This window comes from Alexandromys fortis, unplaced genomic scaffold (assembly GCF_014885135.2).
Source record: "Alexandromys fortis isolate MF-2015 unplaced genomic scaffold, M_Fortis_MF-2015_v1.1 scaffold_10, whole genome shotgun sequence".
NCBI lineage: Eukaryota > Metazoa > Chordata > Mammalia > Rodentia > Cricetidae > Alexandromys > Alexandromys fortis.
In genome coordinates this window covers 13,008,143-13,028,073 of record NW_026067895.1, presented here as the reverse complement: position 1 = coordinate 13,028,073, position 19,931 = coordinate 13,008,143, and the positions used below count along the sequence as shown (strand labels likewise).

At 44.5% G+C, this 19,931-nt stretch overlaps 1 protein-coding gene across 6 annotated transcripts in view; it reads left to right on the top strand.

Moving 5' to 3' along the window:
• Positions 1–19,931, top strand: part of Glis3 (GLIS family zinc finger 3) — a 425,456-nt gene that overhangs the window by 115,827 nt on the left and 289,698 nt on the right. For 2 of the 6 annotated variants that reach the window (XM_050159574.1, XM_050159550.1), the window contains exon 1: positions 5,686–5,996. The exons of 2 other annotated variants lie outside the window; for them this stretch is intronic. Coding sequence is in view for 1 of the 4 variants with exons in the window: in XM_050159543.1 (XP_050015500.1) it covers positions 7,439–7,457 (19 nt within the window). In the remaining 3 variants the exon portion in view is untranslated. Of the gene's footprint in view, positions 1–5,685; positions 5,997–6,315; positions 7,197–7,310; positions 7,458–19,931 lie in introns of those variants that run through there. 2 more of the 6 variants (XM_050159558.1, XM_050159543.1) reach the window with 2 other exon arrangements.

Genomic DNA, 19,931 nt, shown 5'->3' with positions numbered 1-19,931 from the left:
TCTATAGTTGTGTCTTCATGGAGCTTATATTACATGCTGTTCCTGGGAATTAAACATTTTTGGAATTATGTTTTTGAAATCTATAATTGATAGTATATGAGAAACCTATTGTTCATGTCACTTATGTCATGCCCTGTCACTGTATTGAATTTTATTATTTTTTATAGTCAATTTTAGGAAATCCTGTTGGGTTGTTTGGGTAGGTGGCTCTTCGGAAATTTAACTGGACAAGAAGAGTAAATGCGATGCTTCTTCGGAGAATGTTTAAGCTGGAAGGGATTTGGTAACCATTTAATCCGTTGTCTTCATGGTTAGAGCAGTTGTTTACACCATCCCCATTCCACACGAAGCAGGAGTGCGCCGCAGACTAGACACCTCCCTCTCCTTCATCCTGCGTTCTTTCGCTGCATCTTCAGCAGCCGGTCCTGCCTTGACTTCTTCCAAAGCTAGGAGCTCCATGCTGCACAGAGTCCCCTATCCCTTCTGATTGCTAGAAAGTTCTTTCTGTGGTTGAGCTGCAGTTCTGTTTTCTGGGGTCTGGTGTGTCCTTAGAAGGATAGAGGAGAAAAAGTTTTGTCGGGTTTCTAGATGTCACATTGGAGGTTCTGATGACTATGGAGAGATCTGTGTTACTTGTGGGTGGACTGAGTGAGAGAAAGGTTTTGGGAGGGGTTGAAACTCTTGGTTTCTGTTTTCATGTAAGAACCATGTAAAAACCGGGCATCTCTTAAGGAGTTGTTGAACAGAATTGAATGTTATGTGATGTTTCTAAGTTTGCTAGGCCTATGAGTAAGCATTTGTCTTAAGGAGGACTGAGCATCTTCACCCCAAATGCCCATTTTCTGTCTCTACCAGGGCTGTGCATGCTGGAGTAAGAGCAGGTTAACTAGGGACAGTTGCTTCTGATGCTTCATTACCAGGCGAGGTCTCCGTGCCAGGGGGCTCCGTCCAAACTCATTGACACAGTGAGGAGCACTTCCATTATTTCAGACGCCTGAAGGCAGAGCTTTTCTTTAGCGCAAAGACAAAGGAAGCGAGGTCACAATGCAGAGGAATTCCCTCCGTCTGTAACTGCTAATTGGATGATTGTTCTGCAGTTCTTACGATGCCAGGAAACAAGAGCCCTCTAGCCTCGCCCACTGCTTGTAAACTTCCTTTGAGATGGAAATCTTTTTAAAAAATTATGCTGTCAAGTTTGATATGCTCAAACGAAACCTTTTCTCTGCTTCTTAGCAAGGGGCTTGCTGTTCCCGAGTAACCTCAGCATTGGCTCGTGGTACATTTACATCTGGCAGAGGAGGAAGCCTGCCCTTGTTCTGCTGAAGCCTGCGGTTCTACTCCAACTCCAGGTTTAAGAACATAGGAGTAAATTCGCCCTGGATATCTTCTTATGAAATGTTGACGCAAAGCAATCTCAGTTCCCCTTGCCTCTACAGGGGCAGACACTTGTCTGATCTGGGGGAGTGAGGCTTTGAATTCTTTGGGTTTGAAGACCAAAGGAGGAGGGAGAAATCTTTCTGGGACACCTTTGAGAGCGCATGCGTACTCTTAAATAGACTGATCTTCAGACACAGCTGTGATGGAGGGGACTCTGCTATTGCACTATTTCTCTTGTCCCATCCCGTCCTCTCTACTCCTGCCCTTCCTCCGCTAGCTCTCTCCCCCTCACGAACACTTCTAAACCCACGCTTGCTAGGTAGATGCAACTGTCTGCTCTCTTCACTGTTTCGGTGGAGAAAGATGTTTTTAATGCCCCCAAAGTGTTTGCCCCAGTAAACCCCTTGTAATTTGCAACCAGTAGAGGTGGCAGGATCTAGAAGAAGAAAGCAGGTTCCCGTGGGTGCCAGGGAACTTGGGTTTTTGTATACGGACTCGCTCTGCTATGAATTATTTGGTTAGGCGGTTACTCTGTGTATTTGCGCTGTAATGCCTGTTAAACAAAGAAGTTGTATATGTTGTAGCTAATCTTCCTTCCTGGTACATTACATTTGGAATTTGGAGTCTAATGGTAGCAGGGACACATCTGTTTCTCATAGGGAAACCCTTATAATTGTTTTTTTTTTCTTCTTGCTAATTCTAGTTTAAAGGTAGTTTTTTAAGGTTATGAGAGTCTAAGGTTTTTCAGATGTGAACTGCAGGAATGAAGGGAAATTAGCATTTGTTGAGCATTGGGTTCTTATGGGGCCAGGAGCTAGCTAGTTAGCTATATGATGTCATCAAGTTGGTTGAGGTGATCCGGCCAAATTCATTCAGTGACATAGCCGCAGATAGAATTGGACTCAGTGACTTTGCTGTGGCAAGGTCTTCTGGCTTCTGTACTGCTAAGCCGGCCTACCCTTGTACCCACGCTTCTGTCTTCCTCGTGGTAGTGTTTAGCTGGATAGTGAAAGACAAGAATGTTGCTGTTGGCCAGGGGCAGGCGCTGAGTGGTCAGACGCTACTCTTGCTGTTACAGAGCTGTAGCTCTGCACGGTGAATACAGAACTTGCGGAGGGAGAAGTTTTTAAAGGACCTTTAGGCTGGCTGTACATGTAGTGTTTTCTAGCTATGTTGACCGGTTTAGAAACTGGTTTTCTAAAAGGTCAGGTTTGTATTGGAAGTTGTTCGATTAACAGTATCTTCTATTTACTTCTTACTATTGCTTGGTACACTGACTGTGTTCGTGCAGGGGTGTGCATGTGGCATAGATGTTTGTACGGTGCTGAATCCTTGTAAGTTGTGTACGCTCAAGACTCCAGAATGAGCAAGTCTTTTCTCTGGAAAAACTTAGGAGGATGTGTATTTTCATGGGCTGTTCTAAATATCACATCATCGTTACCACCTCCTCCACCATGACCACCACCACGACCTCCTCCTCCTCCTCCTGCTCCTCCTCCTTCTCCTCCTCCTCCTCCTCCTCCTCCTCCTCCACTACCACCGCCCCCTCTATCACCACCTCTTCCCATTGGTATCCCAACAATTTTTTTTTAAAAAAAGCCTTATTTACTAATCATTTCATGCTATAATTCTGTTGACTTATTTCACCACTGGCACGAGGCAGTTGGATTCCGAGTGAATGAATGAAGAAATAAATGTGGCGTCATGTATCGGAAATTCCCGAAAGTAAGGTAGATTGCATACTAGACAGCACCGTGTTCTGCAGGGGTTATACTTGTGGTAATCTGTCTATGGACCTGATACCATAGATCCTCCCTGCTGCTCCATTGGCCATGTATAGAAGCTGCCGGTTGAAGGTTGAGTGTGTTTGGGCTATCTCCAAGAAGCCTGGGGTTCTGACTACGTTCCGCCCTTTCCACATGGAGGTGCTTGTTCAGTTGTGTCAGAATTTTGGCTCATACACAAATTTGTATGCATTTCACACTTGGGCTACTCGGCTTCTATATTGGCTATTTTTCATGTCAACTTGATACAGACTAAAGTCATCTGAGAGGAGGAAACCTCAGTGGAGAAAAACACCTCCAGATCAGGCTGTAAGTAAGCATGCAGGACGGTTTTTAAATTAATGATTATAGGGAGGGCCCAGCCCATTGTGGTCATTGCCATCCCTGAACTGGTGGTCCTGGGTTCTTTACGGAGGTGTGGGTGTACTGGGTGTGGTGGCGCACGCCTTTAATCCCAGCACTCAGGAGGCAGAGGCAGGCGGATCTCTAAGTTTGAGGCCAGCCTGGTCTACAAGAGCTTGTTCCATGATAGGCTCTAAAGCTACAGAAAAACCCTGTCTCGAAAAGCAAACAAACAAACACAAAAAAAAAAACAAAACATAATAAAAATAAAGCTGCCTAACCAAGCCAGGAAGAGCAACCCAGTAAGCATCAACCCTCCAGGGTCTCTGCATCAGCTCGTGCTTCCTGGTTCCCGCCCTGTTTGAGTTCCTTAATGCTGGGCAGTGATGTGGAAGTGTAAACTAAAATAAATAAACCCTGTCTTCCCCCAAGTTGCTTTTGGTCTTGGTGTTTCATTAGAGCAATGGCAACCTTAAGATAGCTAAGATAGCTTCAAATTCTCACTCTCAGCAAGTACCGCGCTCTCTGAGCCTTGGGCTTGCTCCTCTGCGCAACGGGATGATAACCCTGAGAGCTGGAGAGTTAGTTAAAGCAGAGAGCCATCAAGCAATCCTTCTGCTAACATCAGTTCTTATTTTTACCACATAAATGAACCATTATTGTTGGTAGAAGTTACATTATTAGAACATGTCTTCATACGCTGCCAGCTAGTAAACTTCTTTACGTCCCCTGTGGGTCCTCTGTTAAGAAGGGAAAGGGACAGGGAGGTTCACTTCATGCCTGTTTCCACAAAGGGCTTCACAGGACAGGTGATGAGTCAAAGGCTTCGGAAAGCGCTGCATCAGTGGGACCTGTGGGTTCCTGAGGTGTGGAGTGCGCTTGTGGGGAATGACGGCCACAGTGAGGTTAGAAATGGCTGGGGTAACTAGAAGAGGCTGCCCAGAGCTGTGCCACCCCCACTGGGTGTCTCAGCCAGCATTCCATTTGACTTTTATTTTTCATACCACTTTAAATAATAAAATCTCATTCTCGTTTTGCCCTCTGCTCATTGACTTGTACTAAAACATGCTCCAGGCATGGGCTGGCCATCTCCTGAACACGGATATTAGTGATTGTCTGTCCTCTGCAGGAAGCTGTGGCCTGGACCAGGGGTTGGAGAGTGGGAATTTAGCCCTGTGGGCAGACTATGCATAGTCTCTGTTCTCATCTACCTACTATTTAAGGGGGAAGGAAACATAGAGCTCTGTGCAGTAGATCAATACCTTAGTAAAAGATATATTAAAACAGTGCTATGTAGGGATAGAAGGGGGGGGATGCACTTTGAACTTGGAATACAAGGCAGGAACCTGGAAAACTCATTACAAGGAAGGGGTGACAATAGTTGTTCTTCACTGGTGGGACTATGGAGGAATTGGGGATGGGCTAGCCACAGATTCAGGAGGGCCCCAGCAGGAGTGTGTATGGGGGGGGGCTGTAGTGAGATGTTAGATATGGCTGTGAGTGCCGAAGGAAACGGATGCAGCCAGACCTCACCCCCAAATCAGCCGTAATTAGTAAGATTTTTTTCCTGAAGCTATTTTCTCTATAGCAAGAAGGGGGAGGGAGAATTGGATGGTCAGGCATTCCCAGCCTTAGGGTTAAATGTTAACTTCTTGGTACAGTTAACAACTAACTCAGTCTTTTCTGTGACAGAGAGAGAGAGAGAGAGAGAGAGAGAGAGAGAGAGAGAGAGAGAGAAAGAGAGAGAACCTAATGCCGCATTAACTATCTCGCTTAAAAAAAAAAAAGCAAAAGCCCTACTCGTCCATGTTTATGTGGCTGCCTGTTTTCGACTTAAGAGGCTCGTAGCTCTCGCTGAGCTGAGTGCACATTTGAACAACAGACTGTAGAAGCATCTTTGTGAATCCCCCATGTGTCCTCTGCAGGCTTTGCAGACAGTTAGCTATTTTAGAAGACATTCCCAGTTCACCCATTAGAAAATTATGGGTTTTATTTGTATAAACTCAGCAGCTAAAATGGGGCTTGCAGAAAGGTGGGTGAGCTCACCGCAGTCGGCTCTGACCCAGGCAAGTTAATGACCTGCCCAGCATTGTTCCTGCCGGTCTGTACTGGCTGACTTCACCAGCAGTTCCGCTTGAAGGGAGACATTGTTTCTCGGGCTGTGTTCCGTCAGTAGCCGGCCTCTTAGCAGTCCCTGAATGTGCACGCTGCCTGTAATTTATAAAACCTCAGAGCAAGTGGCCCTGGGAATGTATGCAAAGTAGGCCTGGCAGCCTTCTGAGACCCCCAGCACAGCGAGATGTAAACACCTCTATACCCACACCTGTACCCAAGCAGACACTGCCTGAGGAAACCCCACTGTGGGAGGACCTCTTACTGCCAGTACTTTGCAGTGCAGTGGCTAAGGAGCATGAATAATTTAAGCATGCGCAAGGTGCCTTTGCTGATGACCGATACTGTTTATAAAGAGTGATGGTAATGTATAGAATGAAGGTAGGTAGAGGAAGGGGCGTGGGATTGCAGTTCCTATTTGCTATAAATATGAAATATGTGGGATGCTGACTTTTTAAAACTTTTGAAGATATTACCTGCATATTTTGTAGATACCTGAAGTATCTACATTTTGATTTTGATGAAATAATGACTGGCCAAAGGAGATTAATTGCAGTGGGCTTAAAAGTTTTAAGTATCGGGAATTAAGGTAGGTTGGCTGGAAAGCATAGAGAAAACGCTTTTAATTTGGTGTGCGATTGAAGTGAAGTACTTGACACACAGTCAACTGGAGAAAGAAGGGCAGTGCAGTTTTTAAAAGTCAAAGGGAACATTGTTTGGAATGAATACAAAGTCAAGCCTTGGTATCTGTATCAAAGCATCCCAGTGTACCCCGTAAATCAGCCTTGTTATTATGTGTCAGTTCGGAAACATCCTGACACATTCCTTCTGGCCTGTTGTAGAGGCGCTATTGAATTATCCTTTCCTCTGCTGTTTATCTAGAGAACGGTTTAGTCTCTTTATGAGACGCATTAAAGACAGAAGGGAACCCATCTGATAAAGAAGTGTCGGAGGCGAGCATTCTGGAGTGCTCCATCCTTGCTGCAGAGAAAGAGAAGCCAGTGCTAGGGATTGTGTCCACAGCTGCTAACGCAGAACTCCATTTGCCAGGCCCAGGTGACTTGGATAAGACTTCATTCTTTGGTGTCTGTGAACGCATTCTTGGGAGGATTGCTGCTGGGTAGTGTTGCATGTCAGAGATGAGGGAGGGTTAGTTATTAACCCTGCGGAGAGGGGAGAGAGGGGCAACGGGCAGCTGCTGGAATGAGGAAAGGACCCGGCCGAAACATTTCCAAAAGGTCTTTTTGTTGTTTATACCTGTTAATTATTAATATTAATTATTGATGAAAAACGGTTTTGAGTTACATGCCACACATTGCTTGGGAATGAATTATCACACTTCTTATCTGGAACTACAGTAGATATTGAACTCTTTCAAGTAATCCATACTTATTCATTTAGCAAGATTTTTCAACTTCCTTCGAACGCTAAAGACAAGGATGTTTGAGGTGTTGGCTTGAGGAGTCTGTTTTATGGGCCTACACGCATGTCCCCCTCGGCCTTGGATGACTTCTAACACTAAGCGGCAAGGCTAAGAACTGAATTAGTCCAAAGAAAGGCAACAATTTAAAGAGGAACCAGGTACAAAGTAGCTATCTCTTATGCGACAGGTGGTTTGTGGGAGGTAGCATTGCTACTTGAATTGAGCAATGTTCTCCCTTGTTTAAGCCCTTTCAGGCAGGTCCTCTGGTCATCTCAGTCTCAGGACGGGTCTCCTAAGAGTTTCCATTCGATTCAGGTGTGTTCTGCTCACATTCTGAGGAGTGGGTGAGCAGGCACATCACGTGATTGAAGGGACTCCGGAGTCAGACCGGAACTGGCTAATGCTCCTGGAAAAGAGGGGTGAGAAGAAAGAGAAAAAGTGGAGAGGCAGGAGGGGGAAAGGTGGAGGGAGTTAGAATCTGGAGGTCTCTGGCAGGCTGGGGACAGATGTGACCTGGGACTTGGGTCTGGGAATCAGGCTGTAAAAGCCAGTGTTTACGTTCCTTAGGCATTTGGGGCTTTTTTTTTTTTTTTTTTTTTTTTTAATGCTATCAGGTTCACTTAAGCCCAATTCTTAAAGAACTGGTTGCTGCATCTCCCTGGGCTTTCTTGACTTTTCTCTTTAGGTTGTTTCGTGTGTGTCCCTCGTCTTGGCGACCTATCGTAGCCGTGTGCGCAAGTACTTAGGCTCAGCACTTGGCAAGCAAGAATTGAATCACCGCTAAGACTAAGTTCTGGTTTGCCAGGCTGTCCTCCTCAGGTTGTTGTTTATTGGTCGGTGAGTTTCCTCACTTGGTTGGGGGCTCTGGCTCTAAGGCAGAGTAGTCTGCTGGCATGGGTCAGGTCTTTGTCATCTGAAAGACTTGGCCACTACCCTTCTCTGTGTCTGGGACTGTGGTCTGTGAGTAGTTGATGGACTGTGTTTGGGCCACAGGTTCTCTGGGGGGCCCTGGGAGTTCTGCGTTAGTTTCATATGTGAAGGTTTTACGCAGATGAACTTTGCTTTCAATGGCTCATTTGGTTTTGGGACGAAAAACTCTGCCACTGTGGAAAAGGACAACACGGGCCTTTTCCACAGTGGCTGCCAGCTCTTGGTCTCTCCAGAGAGAATTCCTGGTAGGGACAGTTATAGAGAACAAATAATGCTTATAAATGAACACAGTGTTCTTGCTTGAATATTTCCCATAATTCTAAAGAAATACAATACAGGTAAATTTTTCTATGTTCTCACTGTGATTTAGGTTTATGAGAAGAAGAAGAAAAAGGATTAAAAACTGGAGCTTTTTCTTATCAGTGGCTTAGGCTTTTATATCTCTCAAATTCTGGTCACTATAAAGTCTTCTAGTTTCTTGCCCTAGTCACGGTTGATATTTTCCCTTCTAGAGACCTTTGAGTTATTTTTATTCATAAGTGAAAAATGTATTACAGCTTTATTTCCTTTTATTAATAATTCCTTCTTGCCCTTAACCACTCTTTGACTTCTTGGCATGCGGAGAGCAGTGAGCTCATGCTTAATCATGTATAAACAACCATCTAATTATATGGTTTTGAATTTTCATCTGACCAGCTAAACAGAAATGACACAGAAACGAGAAATCTGACAGCCTTCCTGTCTCGGATACCTGGCCTCTCTCTCCCTCACCCTCTCTTCATGTGTTCAGGAGCATGCATGTTTCAACTTATCAAAAACTCGGTTTGCATTTGCCAAGGTTCTGAGGTAAAATTGTTCTTTTCAAGGCTACGTGTCAAAAAAAAACAAGTCTGTCAAGCTGAATTATATATCTTCTTTTCTTACCTCTTTCAACTCTATTCTTCCGCGGCTGGACGGAGGTGTTCCTAACATTCCTCTTAGTGCTGGTGTCAAGTGACGGAACAGCACTCGGGGAAGGTTTCCCAGTCTTTGTCCCCTTGCTGTCACTTCTGAGGTATAGTAAGAACTCCTCCAGTTGCCCTTCCCACCCTCCCCTAACTCCTCTGACACATTTTCTTGAAAGAAGATGGTGCAAAGATTGGATGAAGCAAAGATGTTCCTCCTGTTCAGATGGACACGGAAAGAAGTTGGCCATTCCTTTCGCTTTCTCACCGCTAGGTGCTAGAAATCTGAACACAGGCAAAAACTCTTGGCTCTTTTGACAATTTCAGCATAGATTGTCCAGCGTGCTTGATGGCAGGAAGGGGGGCAATGAAAAGCTCCCACTGAAAGACAATTACCACGTGACCTTCTGACATGTGGAGCCTACAATTGTAGGACTCTAGGAAGGGTAGGGGGGGAGGATGGAGATGAGACAGAAATATTCGGAAAATATTAGAAAGTTGAATTTATTGCAAGATGAATGAATTTTGAGCCAACATTCACTATTGGTGACTATAGTTGGCAATATTTGCATAGTTGACATTTATCATAAGGATAGATTAGAATTTTAACACAGATAGGTAACTATGTGATATGAAGTATATAAAAACTACTTTGTGATGACTGTTTTAATATGCACACACACATACACACACATGACACACATCTAACTACCCCTTGCACTTTAAATATGTGGTCCATAAACTTAATGTATTCCAATGATCACCTTTGTGGTTATGTGTGCTTTTGAAGATAGCATGTTACCATGTAGCCCAGGCTCCCCAGGAACTATTTATGTAGAGCAGGCTGGCCTCAGACTAGTGGTGGTCTTCTTTGTCCCTTTCAAGTTCTATGATTTAAAGCATGTGCCACCACATTCAGCAAGTCACACATTCCATGCTTCCGATTTCAGTGTTTTCTGCTCATCAGTTACACGCTAGGGAAGGTAGGCACCAAGGAAGAAATGCTTCCCTTTTATTAATTTCATTCCGGATTATTTTGCAAGAGGAATATTTCAGAACTCAAGTCTGTCTGCCATCATACGAAGGAAGAAGTAAGGGCAGATGCCTGTGAAACTGGGTCGAAGCGACAGGTCTCCTGATTAGTCTGAAAGCATAATTTGAATTTTCAGATTTTTTTTCCTCACTGAAACATACATATCTTGAACTGGCAAAAATTTCATACACTTGTGGTTTGGTTGGAAAGCAAAGAGACTCCGGCTTGAGAACTGAGATTTGGCAATGTCCTGTGAGGTTAATGTCTGATAGTTGATGCTGCCTGATGGAACTATTCTGGTGATGCCTGCCCATCTTCCTGTCCGCCACTGGGAGCTGTTCCCACTCAGTGACTGTAAGACAGCAGTTTATCACAAACGGTGAATTTCTTTCAATAGTCCCCATCCTTTCCTGGTACAAACAGTGAGGCTTTTGGCTGAAGCTGTTAGTTTTGTTTCACTATGGAACATTTAAGGACAGAAGGACACGAATCCCGGGCCACACTTATTTAAGATGGGCTCTACTGTAGTGGGAGAGAAGGAGGGAGGCCTTCAGCTGTCGAGTTCGGGAGTCCTTCACTTACATGGTCTTTGGAGAGATGGGGAAGAATTGTATTTCTTTCCCTAATTACACTGAAGGACACACTGTCTCAAATCTCTTTAATTGCGTCATTTATTCTTTTCTAAGAAGCCATATATTAGTGAAATAACACTGCCACTCAGCATCCTGCTCTTCCTCACTCTGGTTTTTGACTTTGCTATTCAAATTCAGATAAAAAACTGGGACTCCTTTTTATTTCGGGGAGAACCTAGGCACGACTCAGAATTTGGATTTATTTATTTTTTCCATACTGGCATCAAAACGTCATAGGATTGTTTTATGTTCTTTTGGTGGTACTGAAGATTGTGGAGGCCAGGTTAGTACTCAGCTGCTGAGCTGTATCGACGACACTGCTTTAGAATTTAGAATTAAAATCATTTGATGTGTGCCAGGTGTTTTTCCTGTGTGAATGATGTGCAGCATTTGCATGCAGTGCCCATGGAAGCCAGTAGAGGGCGCTGGATCCCCTGGACCTGCAATTACAGAGTTAGGCAGGATAGTGAGCTGCGCTGTGGGTGCTGGGAATAAAGTGGTCCTCTGGGAGAGTAACTGGTGCTGTTAACTTCTGAGCCATCTCTCTGGCCTGTTTGTGTGGATGTGTCCACCCGTGTATGTGCACTTGCACCTGTGGAGGTTAGAGGTCAGTATCTGTCCTTACTGCTTGCTTTCTGCCTTATATTTTTTGAGTCTCTCTTTGAACCTGGAACTCACAGATTCGGCTAGCCTATCTTGACCAGCAACCCCTAGGTATTCTCCTTCCTTCCACTCTCAAGCACTGGAACGTATATGCACCACTGTGCAAGCTTTCATGTGACTGCTGGGATTTGAACTCAGTTCTTCATGCTTGCCTGGCAAGCACTTTACCAGTGAAGCCATCTCTCCAGCTACCGCTTTTGTGTTTGAATAGGAAGTGTTTGTGTTGGCTGCAGAGCTTTTCCTTCCTATTCACCATTCATGGTTGGGAGTTACTGCTGGCAATGTGGCTGACTCAGCCTGCACAGGGTACAGGGTATTACAGTCACAGCCACTTACATACTACCTCACCTTGAATCCTGTACAGAGATGTTTAGATTGAACCATTTCTCTTGTGAGTCCACAGATAGCATCAAAAGAAAGAAACAGGAAGAAACTTATAGTGTGTAGGCTCCGGCCAGATTGCCTGTGAGGTGCGGTTTGTGAGATTTGAATCTTGTTAAAAACTATAAAATAGTTTGGGAGTTTGGTTAACATTGCATCATTTTATAGAGTGATAACATTTCTTAACCAGTAGGTAGTTGTTTCAGGGTTAAAATTACTGCTATAATTTTCAGTGATTTGTAGTTGACACGACTTAATGTTCCGACTCATAGATATATAGGAAACAGTTTTTTAAATAAACCACGTCCACTCTCATTTCTACGACTGCTGCAATATAAATAGTCTCAGTCATTATTGATGGGGTATCTTGATATTCTGCAATGATACCCCAGAAACAGCAGAAAATGACCTTTTCATCTGCGTTACTAGATGTCTCTTGAGAGGCCCACACACCCAGCTTTTTTTTTGTTGTCTTGGGTGACAGCTCACAAGAGCTAGAAGCTAAAACACATGGCTCATCCTTGAGGCAGCTCAAGATGTTGGAGAAGGGTCCCTTCCAGGTGCCTCAGTTGCTCTAAACCTCTTCCAGGCAGCTGAGAAGAACTTTTGAAGCCTTTGTTGTTTACCCTGCCAGCGAGGAGCCTTGGGAATCTGGTCAGTTTCAGGGACTTCCTAAAGCTTTCTTGAGTTGCTTACCTTCCTGTTTAAGGAGCTCCTGCAGGACGGAATGTTTCAATTTTGGAGGAAACTGCTACACAACAAAGAGCATTTTATCCCAGGATTGTGCCACCCACCTTCCGAGGCTGGCTGAGCTGTCTAAAAACCTGCAGAAGGCCTCCCAGGGGGATGCTGCCCTCCAGGAAGATAGAAAAGGCTCTTCTGAGACCCCCATCCTGAGGGCATGACAGTCTGCCTATCTTGGTTTCTGCCTTCAGTCTTTGCTCTGCCTCCACATTTTCAGGAAGTACTTGGACTATCCTCTTCATATGCACCCATCATACGCAGGCTTATAAACCTGCCCATAGCTCTTGTCCTGCCTAGACTTGGAGGTGTGCCATTCTTTAGTAAGAAGAGGGACTCCTAAGGCTTATGGACTACTTGCTTTCCGCTGGAGAGGTATGGGACGACTTTACATATTCAGTTTATTCAATTCTTCCAACAGCCGTATGTAGGTGGGAGCAGTTATCACTCCGTATTCCAGATGGGTGGGCAACAAAGACACAGAGAGTTTAAGGAGCTTGCCCGTGGTCATGGTCCCCGTGGTCATGGTCCCCGTGGTCATGGTCCCCGTGGTCATGCTCATGCAGCTTGTATGTGAATATCCTCTCTGGCTCCGTCTACATCACTTGCGAGGTCTCTGGTGCGGATTCCGCACTGCTCTCGGCACTTCCCTCTCTCCTCACTCTGGTCCTTTGCCCTCCGGCCACGGCGAGGCTGAGTCAGAGGAGTGCCACCCTTTCCTCCAAGCTTACACAGATCCCTTTCTCATCTCTGATTTTTGTGTACTCAGCACCAAGGCACCTTAATTCAAGAGTGGCTGTTGTTCACACTTCTTTCTTAAACTCCATCCAGTTGGCCCGAAGATTTTGCAGAAGAGCTTGTCCCGATGGCCTGAGATTCCATGACCATCACAGTGCCAAAGTCCACAGTAGGTCAGTGTGACTAGTTCGTGGCCTTAGGAGGCTAAGGCAGTTTTCTCTTTGAAAGTACATTTCCTCTCATCTTTTCTTGTGTTTGTGGAAATCTTTTTTAAGTACTTCCACCTTCGTACATTTCCACAGTTGAATCCAGCAGACAGGCTTTGGTGTAAGCTCATTGTTAGACAGGGAACTGCCTGACTCGTCGATGAACCGAAACTCCGTTGAAGTATCTGATACAGCCGAGAAAGGCCGCGGTACACCGATAACTGACCCATAAGTGATAAATCACTAAATTGTGCCTGTGCTCACGTTTCCGTCTTTGGAGAGTGACAGTTTGCTTATTTAACAAACATATCTATTCTCTTCCCGCGGGATTGTTGGAGATTTTGTCAAGGGGAAAGCAGTAAAGCGTGCTTATATTTCCTCTTTTGGTTTTCGGGGCTAATTGTGAGTGAACTTTATTTAACACTCTTGCTATCCTAAGAGTCTCTGCGGAGCGGAGAGGCTTTCAGTTAACTTGGCAGAGCATCACAAGGGCGAGCAGGAGGGTGAGCAGAAGTCCTCTTTACTAATTAGTTGATAATTGATGTATAGTGGCCAAGTGATGGGACTTGAGGATGTAAACCTCGGGAACAGTGTTGACGCTAGCTTCCCTCTTTCGAGCAGACTGGGAGCTATGTATCCTTTATACCTTCTCACCAGAAGTGCACAGCCGTGTGGGAAGCAAGATGAGGGCTGATGCCCAGGAAGTGGGGTTATTAGAAGTACAGCCAAGCATGGGGCAATTTTCAGTTTCTTAGGTATAGCTGCGACTCCACTTAATACAGGCATGAAACAGAATGAGCAGGGGGCTGGTGATTCTACACTTTGTGAGCCACATTCCTGTAATGCTGACTAAAGCTGGAAGCACGTTGCTGTAAAAATTATAGCCTTGTGGAATAAACACAGGAGAATCAGACTCGAAGGCAAGTTTTAGTGGGGGATTGTATGGTTCATAGGATTCTCCTTGGGTTAGGGTTTGACCTGTTTATATTGGAACACATTGGGAAGAAGTCACAGGATAGACTTTATATGATGTCCCACATCTTAAACATGATCTCCTAAGTCTTTATAATGTAATTATAAGAATCCCTGGATTTACTCTTAACCAGCTTCTGTAATCATTGCTTTCTGAGTTTTCATTGCCGCATTGAGCCTTCGTCACTGTCTCCTTTCTGTTTAACCCATTGCTGCTTGTCTTCCTCATGTCTTGGAAAAAGAGTTTACTCTTGGGAGAGCTCCTAGTGGTCTGTACCATCCGTTCTAGCTTGGAGCCTCCCATGACAGTCAGCCAGTTACGCCAATAGCACAGAGCCCCCAGTGCCAGTTATGCCGACATTATCCAGTTAGTGGGCCCAGAGTAGGGTCTAGGAATTCACAGTTTTAAGGAAATAACCTTTGCGATGCTAACATACCATTCAGTATGGAGTCACTGGATGTTCAGCTTTAATGTCAGATTGTGTCAGCTTTCTGTTCCTGTGGCAAAAAAAAAAAAAAAAAAAAAAACTTAAGATAATTAACTTATGAAGAGATTAGGTTGTTTTGGACTTGGGACTTGAAAACATTCAGTACACAGTGGTTCCATTGCTCGTGGGCCTGTGGTACGGGACCAGTGACCATGTTAACACTGGAGCAAACCCATTTGGAAATGTAAAAGAAGGAGTAGAACAAGTCCCCCTCAAGGGCATACTCTCAATGATCCAAAGTCTCCTTTTGTGCTTCCCTCTTAAGGTTTCTATGAACCTCCAATAGTTCCAGGCTACTGCTGAACATTCTGGGTCCCAACAATGGCCCTGGTCTTTTGGAGTAACTAAGCTGATGCCCTGAACTCCAGCTCCTCCCTTCTTTGTGCTAGATTCACCTACCTCAGGAGCCCTGTTCCCCCTTTTTTATTTCCACGATTTCAGCCTGTTAGTTCTTCTCCATGTGTCTTTTCTTCCTTTATTGTTTTAGCCTGTTAATTTCAGTAGAATGAGAATGTTATTCTTGAGTGATTCCCCAAGGAAGAAGAGCCTCTAAAAATTCAATCTTCCCAACAAATATATTTTGCATTCCATTTGTCCTTCCGAGGGATAACTCTGTGCACGGGAAGAGTTATAAGAAGCCTTGTAATGAAAGAAATATGTGACTTTTGTTTTATTAAGGTGTTTTGATACTGTTTGACCATGGGCATCTCTAGAAGCTTTTTTCTCTTACTACTTAAGTGACACACCTTTGGAAATTCCAAAGCTCTTTGAGAAATGTCTCTGGGTTAATCGTCTTCAGTGAATTATCTGTAACGTAGCAACTGCTCTCTTTCTTCTTCAAACTCCTGTCTATAATTTAGCGTCGTATTCAGTCCGGCACAGTGCATTAACCTCTTCTGATGGCCCCTAGGTGAGTCTCTCTGGTGTCAGTCGGTTGTCAGCTCCGCGATGACAGCACTCAGTGTTTCTTACCTCCCGTAGGCTGTGCGCATTTCTGAGCACCTGCCCATGCTGCCATTCAGATTCCTAGTCTCTGGCATCTCTAGCATCCATCCAGCCTTTCTGTATCTTCAAGCGGCACACTGGACACTCAGACACGTTCACTTCATGGTTAGTGCTGTGTTTTAGCAGGGAGACATTGCAGTTTTGTCCCAAGGTTCCACAATAAGCCTTGCATGTTTGCTGTGCAGTAGTTGATTGTTTGCAGTTTCTAGAAGGGGCTGCGAGTGAGGTTTTCAGAGGCCTGATGACCTGGACCCAGTGTGCAGGCTGGCTTGGTTTTGCATGGGGCCCAGGGAGGATCCTGCTCATCCCTCTCAGGTGAAAAGCGTATACTTTTCAAAGTTCTCTCGGACATCCCCAGTTGAGGAAAGAGAAAGGAGCCCACATGCTATGGTGCCTTGCCCCGAACTATTTATATATTACATATGAACACCCATATTTTATTTATAAGACAGGAATTTGTGGTATAAAGGTAGATGGTTTCAGCATTTGCTCTGAGACTTTATTAAAATAGCGATATTTTCATGGTATCTTTTAAGAACAGATGGGGGCAATGTATGATAAATCATATTGCTTTTAGAATTAGAGCTTACATATTCATGTCAGTAGAGCTTAGATGTGTGGAAGGATACACATTTGGCTGTTTGAATTGAGCCTCTTAGAAGAATACTGCTGCAACTGGACAGGCATGAAAATACCTTGTTTTTTTTAATGTACATCTTTGACCTTAACGCATATTATTTTAAGTTTGAAATGTAAGTAAATGTGATCCCAACAAGAAGTCACTAGTACAGTCTAGGCGATGCTTTGATTTATGCTAACTTAATAAACCTGAAGCCTAAAACTACATATGCTATGGCCCTAAACATAGTTCGGAACCTGTGGGGGTTGTCACAGTGTATTGAATATTTCCTTATTATCAGAACATCTTATTGTATTGATGGATATGATAGGTTGTGAGGGCAGAGTGTTCAGTGATATCCCAGTGCTCTTTCTGTCTGGGCCACAAAACCAGACGGCCTTGCCCACTCTGTCTGGGACAACCTTATCGCTACATATGTAATATCACTATCTATGTACCTGGTGAGGCTTGCCTTGCCCCTCTGCCCCTTCGCCTAAGTTTATCCATAGAAGAAAGCCTGAAGAGTTTCTTGTGGCATGCTTTCCCCACTTAGTCTTGCTTCTACATTAGAGAAAGAGTGGGCAGTTTCTTTCTTAGAGAACGAGGTGTTAGCAAGACGTGTTAGTACTTTTTGGGGTTCATAAATAATCATTTCTGCCTTCATGGCTCAGTTTGCATTGCTTAAAATTTGTTCTGTACCGCAGTGATGGTAATCACAGCCCAGACTCATGACCGAGCAGACAGGGTGTGTGTTGCTTCTCAGTTATCCTTTGAGCCGCTTTGTAGAGAGTCTGAAATATGACAGCAACCTGCTTAGTGGCCAGGGTTCCATCCACAGGCTGGCTGTGGAGGACAGCCACCTTCTCCCATGCACACTCACACGTGTTCCATAGCAGTTGAGATTTGTGTGCTTTTGAAAATGGCAGGAGTGTTCACTTAGAGACTGCAAAGATGGCTGCATGGTTAAGAGCACTGGCTGCTCTTCCGGAAGACCCGGGTTCTCATTCCCGGCACCTGCACGGTGGCTAACAACCACCTGTGACTCCAGTTCCAGGGTATTTGAACCCTCTTCTGGCCCTGTGGGCACTGCAGGCGTGTGTTGTGCACATATACATGTAGACAAAACACCTTTATTTATTTATTTAACAAAATCTTAAAAAAAAAAAACTTTTTAAGAAGAGTTCTTTTTTTTTTTTTTTTATTCTGGGGTTCAATCCAGAGAGAACTCCGTTAAGGAAGCCACGCAGGGCAGGGGTGTTTAAGTGCTTAGAACTAGAAACAGTGATAAAATTTCGAGCTTCAAAGTTGCAAAAATTTTGCTTCAGAATGACCTAGATTAGTTACAGCTATGTCTCATTCTTGTGATCACCAGGAGCAAAGGAAGGACTAAACTTATAAACACTTTGTTTGCACAGTGAAGGGTTATTGATAAGTTTAATAAAACACTATTTCTGGGAGCAGGGACGTGACTCAGCAGCCGACTGTTCTTACTGTCATTTCTGACAGACAACCCGGGTTGGAGTCCCAAGATGGAGGAGAGAACTGTCTCTCACAGGTTGTTTTCTTGTTCTACATGAGCACCATGGCATGCGCACCTACGCATATGCATACGACTGCACACACGTGCAGGCAATGAATGCATAAAGAAATGCTGAAGATAATACTTCTGTTTTTCCATGCAGACTTTTGATTTTTTTAAAAATCGGATATGGGGAATTTTTGATGCCTTTATTTTCTATTTTCTGTACTATTACCTGTTGAAATATGAAGCGGCGGCGGGGCTGCGTCCCCAACACCCCAGCCGCTTGGCTAGCTTATGCCCGAAATAACAACACACAAGCTGTATTCATTTAAAGAACTGCTTGGCCCATGAACTCTAGCCCTTACAGGCTAATTCTCGCACCTGGACTAGCCCATTTCTAATGATGTGTGTAAGCACCCCAAGGTGCGCTTACCGGGAAGATTCTAGCCTACTTGGAGGAGCTTCATTGCGTGCATCTGCCCGGGAGAGTTGAGCATGGCGTCTCTGCTCCAGCAGAGCTGTTGGGTCTGTCTGGAAGCAGAGCAGAGTCTGACCTCACTTCCTCTTCCGCCCAGCATCCTATTCTGTTTATTCCACCCACCTATGTTCTAAGCTATGAGGCCAAGCAGTTGGTTTATTATAATTAACCAATTACCTTCCCCCATCAATTACCTTGTTGTAAATTGTACCGAAGGCATTTCTCTTGAGACGAACACCTTAGTCTAAGACAGCCATATCCTGTCTGAAGCAGTGAGCTGAAAGGGGATGAGAGAGGTGAGCCAAGACTGGCGTGAAGCTGGAGCCCACCCCAGGAAGGATTGGGCTGCTGTGTGTGTGCGTGTTTGTGTGTGTGTCTGTCTGTGTCCCTGTCCGTGTGTGTTTGTGTGTCTGGCTTTGTGTGTGACTGTGTGTTTCATGCATTGTGAGATATCAGCATTAGTTCCTGTGTATTTAAGGGGAAAGAAATTCTAGAAACAATATAAAATGGTACTGGAGACCCGTCCTTCCTTCCTTCCTTCCTTCCTTCCTTCCTTCCTTCCTTCCTTCCTTCCTTCCTTCCTCTTACCTTTTATTGAAAACCATTTTCATATACTATTCCAATCACACTTTCTCTGCCCTCATTTTCTTCCCATTCCCTCACCCACACCCCTTCCTGCCCTTTCTCTCTTCAAAAACCACAAAAACCAAAAAGAAACACACACAACCCCCACAACAAATGGAAACCAAAATATACAAGCAAAACTCTGATAAGGTGAAAGAAAAAAGAAAGAAAGCCCAAACAAAGCAAAATGAGACAAAAGGTCTACAAAAAATTAATATTGATCTATTTTGCTTTGGCCAACTACTCCCGGGCAAGGGGCCTGTCCTGGAGTGTGGTAATTTATTCCTGAGACTCCATTGGAGAAAACGAAGTTTTCCTTTGCTGCTGGGGCCTCAGTTGCAGATATCTTGGCTAGGGGTGGGAGCCTGGGGGGGGGGGCTTCTCAATAACATTGAGCTAATTTGTGTATCCGTGTGTAGTGTGTGTGTGTGTGTGTGTGTGTGTGTTCATGATACAGAGGTCAGAGGACAACTTGGGGTGTTGTTTCCTCAAATACCAAACACAATCAATCAACCTTTTTTTTTTTTTTTTTTTTTTAAAAAAAAAGGTCTCTGACTGTCGTGGAGCTTTCTAAGTGTGTTGCCATGGCGGATTATTAAACCCTGGGGACCTGCTTGCTTTCGCTTCCCCAGTTCTGGAATTAGAATGAGGCCTGGCATCTTTTACATGGATCTAGTGTTTGAACTCATGTCCTGGTGTTTGCAAGGCAAGCACTTTACCCACTGAGCTGTCTTCCAGCTCCAAATTCAGCTAACCTTTTCAAGTATTTAGTAAGCACCACGTACTAAATGTGTCACACATACCAGCTCTTTCAGCCCTCTTAACAGCTGTACAGTTCTGGAAGCATCAAAATCATTTTAGAATCAGGGAACTGAGACACGGAGCTTGAGCAGTGCGGGAAGATTATAAAGCTAGGG